The sequence below is a fragment of the Clupea harengus genome, chromosome 21 (genome assembly GCF_900700415.2).
Source record: "Clupea harengus chromosome 21, Ch_v2.0.2, whole genome shotgun sequence".
NCBI lineage: Eukaryota > Metazoa > Chordata > Actinopteri > Clupeiformes > Clupeidae > Clupea > Clupea harengus.
The window spans coordinates 25,690,182-25,695,181 of record NC_045172.1 but is presented as its reverse complement, the minus strand read 5'-3'; the positions used below and the strand labels follow the sequence as shown (position 1 = coordinate 25,695,181).

The 5,000-nt window shown below is 45.8% G+C and overlaps 1 protein-coding gene across 1 annotated transcript in view; it reads left to right on the top strand.

Moving 5' to 3' along the window:
* LOC105889605 (neuroligin-4, X-linked-like) overlaps positions 1-5,000 on the top strand; it is a 141,903-nt gene that overhangs the window by 9,563 nt on the left and 127,340 nt on the right. Inside the window, exon 2 of the mRNA XM_031558617.2 lies at positions 3,336-4,075. Coding sequence (XP_031414477.1) covers positions 3,586-4,075 — 490 coding nt within the window. The 5' untranslated portion in view covers positions 3,336-3,585. The remainder of the gene's footprint in view (positions 1-3,335; positions 4,076-5,000) is intronic.

Below are 5,000 nucleotides of genomic sequence, written 5' to 3'. Positions count from 1 at the left end.
AAATGTCACAAAAAAAAAATCAAAGATTAGAGAAAAATTCCAAAAACGTATTTCTTCTCCCATGAATCAGTGTGTGACCCCTCAGATGTAGCCCGTGTCTCTGTGTACACACACACACTCAAACCAGCGCCACGTCCAGCAGCTTCAGCAGGAACATGCTGCTCACACACACACTGATGCTTCACCTTCAGCAGTAACATGCTGCTCACACACACACACTGATGCTCACACACTGATGCTTCACCTTCAGCAGTAACATGCTGCTCACACACACACTGATGCTTCACCTTCAGCAGTAACATGCTGCTCACACACACACACTGATGCTTCAGCAGGAACATGCTGCTCACACACACACTGATGCTTCAGCAGTAACATGCTGCACAACCCCATGTGTGTGTGTGTGTGTTTGTGTGTGTGTGTGTGTGTGTACATGTACCACACTCAATAGTCTACATGTACCACACTCAATAGTGGTATCTACAGTATTGTAATTATAATAGTTAAACCAACAGATCTTGAGAGTTTGTTCTTGATAGCTGCTTGGTTTGAAATATGTGTGGGGCGTTGGGGGATTGTAGAAATGGATAACATATGCCAAAGATTGTTTTCTAAAGATTTCCTCACGGATCTGAAAAGCATCAACACACCTTTTGTGTTCTACTTCAGTCTGTGAAGATTGGTGTTACTGTCAGCTAGGTTTAGTGTTACATTTAGTGTCAGTTAAATTTACAGTTCTTTCCAAATCATTTATATTTACTTGTTTCAATACCATGTACACTTTCTCAAAACATTTAACACATCCAGGCATATCAGTAGACTATGTGAACTAAACTGTGGATACTTTTCCATTGCTTAGATATACAAAAAATGCAGTCAAGGACCACTTCTTATCCGAAAGTCATGGATATACCTGTCTCAGTCAATGTTCACCACCAGCAACACTCCGTGTGGCTACAGCATTTGTTCCAGATATTTAGATACTCTGTACAAGTTAACAGTTAACAGTTAACTTTCAAGTTCAAACCGGATACAATTTAGATCACTGTAGACGGAAAGATGCTGTATTTTGACAGAAACATTAAATTACAGTATACACTTGAAATAAGACAAATGTATCTATCATTTTAGCTGAAAATGTATTCAGTTTTCTGCTTTGTTTTGTTTGTTTGCAGCCTTGATACCAATCATACTATACAACTATACAACAGTGGTGCAGTACAGCATTTGCGTTGAAATGGACATGTATGAAGGACAAATATAGATGTAGGTGTCGCTGAAGACATTTTCCCACTATTACTGCTGCATATCATCATCGTCATCATTGTTTATTCAGGGGGAATTGACTGAGCACAGGGCTCTTTTGCAGCAATACCCTGATTGAGGCTACATAATACAGAAGAACAATAAATAAACAAACCATAACAAAACAAAACAGACAAAATAAATTAAAAAAAACACATTAAACAACTCAGAAATTAAGTATATATATATATAAAAAAAATTAAATAAAAATAGTATGAAATAATAATATGAAAGTCATGGGCCATCAATGAGACAAAGTGACCCAAAAAGGCAACTCCAACAAACACATCTATCCAAAGTGACTTACAGTAGCATCTTGCATTGCTGAGGAATTGAACCCAGCAACACTAACCACTGTACCACACTGATCACCCCTGGTAGTAATTGTGCCACTCAAAACTGGTATCTACAGTATTGTGACAAGGCAAACCAACAGATCAAAAACATTTGTTCTTGGTGTCACGACAACAGCTAGACTTGAAATATTTGTGGAATATGGGGAGTTTTAGGGGTGGATAAGATGTGCTAAAGATTTTTTTCTCATGAAAATTATTGGAAAAAAACTGTGTACCACAGGAATAGAAGCGCGAAACATACTGCTGTCATGAAACATCTCGCAGCATTTCAGATTTATTTGGTGACATACCTTATTTTGTTCTTTTTTCTGTTTTTTTTTTACAATGCAACACTAAAATAAACGAACACATAATATATGCAGCTTTTAGTGCTTCAAAATGTTTGTGTTTTTCAATTCATTGTATTGTGCCACAGTAGTCTCGCTGAGTGACAGCATCTGCTATAGTTCTGGCTGCACGAGACACTTCTGGGTGTGTGTGTGTGTGTGTGTGTGTGTGTGTGTGTGTGTGTGTGTGTGTGTGTGTGGAGAGGTGTGTGTGTGTGTGTGTTTTGCTGGTTGTAGTGCATTTTGCATGACAGGTTAACTGATGTGCTGAGGTGTGTGTTTGTAAAGCCCACTGTGTGAGTTTTGAGAAAGTGGACATGGTATTGTGACAAGTGTGTGTGTGAGTGTGTGTGTGTGTGTACAAGTGTGGAATTATTTTCTCTAATCTTGTGTTTGGTTGTTTGTTTATGATTTAGTTTGGCTGTTAGTATTTCTGGCTCTTCGTCCCCCCCCCCCAATACACACACACACACACACACACACACACACACACACACACACACCTCCAGCTCAACACGCACACCTGCAGTACAGAACACATCAACATCATCAATAACAACACACACACACACACACACACACACACACACACACACAGGTCTAAGCTCCATCGACTGCTTTCCTGAGCAGACACAAAATGGGAAATGCTTTTCAATTTCCTCTGCTGTAGCACACACACACACACACACACACACACACACACACACACACACACACACACACACACACACACACACTCTCTCCCTCTCTCTCACACACACACGTACTTACATACCTGACCTGATTTCCATCACACACGTATGCTCTAACACCGATGCATTCATGTACTCTAATGCATTCACACATGTTAAGCAGAACACACACGCACACGCACACGCACACGCACACACACACACTCACACTCACACACACGCACACACGCACACACACACACATGCTCATTGGCCTCAGCTGTTTTAAATCACACTTGTGAACAGATACTGAAGATTTAATACTTACTGATCTTTGTAACATTTGTGTCTTAATATTGATGTTGCTAGTCTGTGGACTCTATATGCAGATACTAATTCTGATTTTCTGTGGGCTGTTTGTGTGTGTGTGTGTGTGTGCGTGTGTGCGTGTTGTTACTGATGTTGATGTGTTCTGTACTGCAGGTGTGCGTGTTGAGCTGGAGGTGTGTGTGTGTGTGTGTGTGTGTGTGTGTGTGTGTGTGTGTGTGTGTGTTGTTACTGAAGTTGCTGTGTTCTGTGCTGCAGGTGTGTGTGTTGAGCTGGAGGTGTGTGTGTGTGTGTGTGTGTGTGTGTGTGTGTGTGTGTTGTTACTGATGTTGCTGTGTTCTGTGCTGCAGGTGTGTGTGTTGAGCCGGACGAGACGTCTGCACACACTCAGCCGCTCTTCTCTGGAGAGTAACACCCCCGACACACACAGACACACCCCTAAGTCCCGCCCGCCTGGAATGGGGGACGCCAGCGCCTCGAATCTGATTGGTGGGAGCTACCGTCCGCTGGGCATCACAGCCTGAGAGGGAGGGGCTTCTTCACTCGTAAGGGAGAAACCTAAGCCACGCCCCCAGCTCTGCTGACCTCACCACTGGGACCATGTTGAGATCAGGAGAGTTGCCATGGATACCATCAACATCATCGGCCGCCCTGACAACCAGCGGCGTGCACCTGTTGGTGTGGTGCGTCGCCATGACGGCGTGGGTGTCGTCGGGCGATTCGACGGCCCAGCAGCAGCAGCAGCAGCAGCACCCCGTCGTCACCACGAACTACGGCAAGCTGCGGGGCCAAAAAACCGCGCTGCCCAACGAGATCCTGGGTCCCGTGGAGCAGTACCTGGGCATCCCGTACGCCCTGCCCCCCACCGGCGAGCACCGCTTCCAGCCGCCCGAGCCGCCCCTGTCCTGGCCGGGCATCCGCAACGCCACGCAGTTCGCCCCCGTCTGCCCGCAGTTCCTGGAGGATCGCTTCCTGCTCAACGACATGCTGCCCGTCTGGTTCACGGCCAACCTGGACACGGTGGTCACCTACGTCCAGGACCAGAGCGAGGACTGCCTCTTCCTCAACATCTACGTGCCCACTGAAGACGGTATGTGCTCTCTCCTTCTCTCTCTCCTTCTCTCTCTCCTTCTCTCTCTCCTTCTCTCTCTCTCTCTCCTGTACCTCAACATCTACGTGCCCACTGAAGACGGTATGTGCTCTCTCCTTCTCTCCTTCTCTCTCTCCTTCTCTCTCTCTCCTTCTCTCTCTCTCCTTCTCCCTCTCCTTCTCTCTCTCCTTCTCTCTCTCCTTCTCTCTCTCTCTCTCTCTCTCCTTCTCTCTCTCCTTCTCTCTCATTCTCTCTCTCCTCTCTCTCCTTCTCTCTCCTTCTCTCTCTCCTTCTCTCTCTCTCTCTCTCCTTCTCTCTCTCCTATCTCTCCTTTCTCCTTCTCTCTCCTTCTCTCTCTCTCCTTCTCCCTCTCCTTCTCTCTCTCCTTCTCTCTCCTTCTCTCTCCTTCTCCCTCTCCTTCTCTCTATCCTTCTCTCTCCTTCTCTCTCTCTCTCTCTCTCCTTCTCTCTCTCCTTCTCTCTCCTCTCTCCTTCTCTCTCTCCTTCTCTCTCCTCTCTCTCCTTCTCCCTCTCCTTCTCTCTCCTTCTCTCTCTCCTTCTCCCTCTCCTTCTCTCTCTCTCTCCTTCTCTCTCCTTCTCTCTCTCCTTCTCTCTCTCTCCTTCTCTCTCTCCTTCTCTCTCCTTCTCCTTCTCTCTCTCCTTCTCTCTCTCTCTCTCCTTCTCTCTCCTTCTCTCTCTCCTTCTCTCTCTCTCCTTCTCTCTCTCTCTCCTTCTCTCTCTTTCTCTCTCTTTCTCTCTCTCCTTCTCTCTCTCCTTCTCTTTCCTTCTCTCTCTCCTTCTCTCTCTCTCTCTCCTTCTCTCTCTCCTTCTCCTTCTCCTTCTCTCTCTCCTTCTCTCTCTCTTTCTCTCTCTCCTTCTCTCTCTCCTTCTCTCTCTCTCCTTCTCTCTCTCCTTCTCTCTCTCCT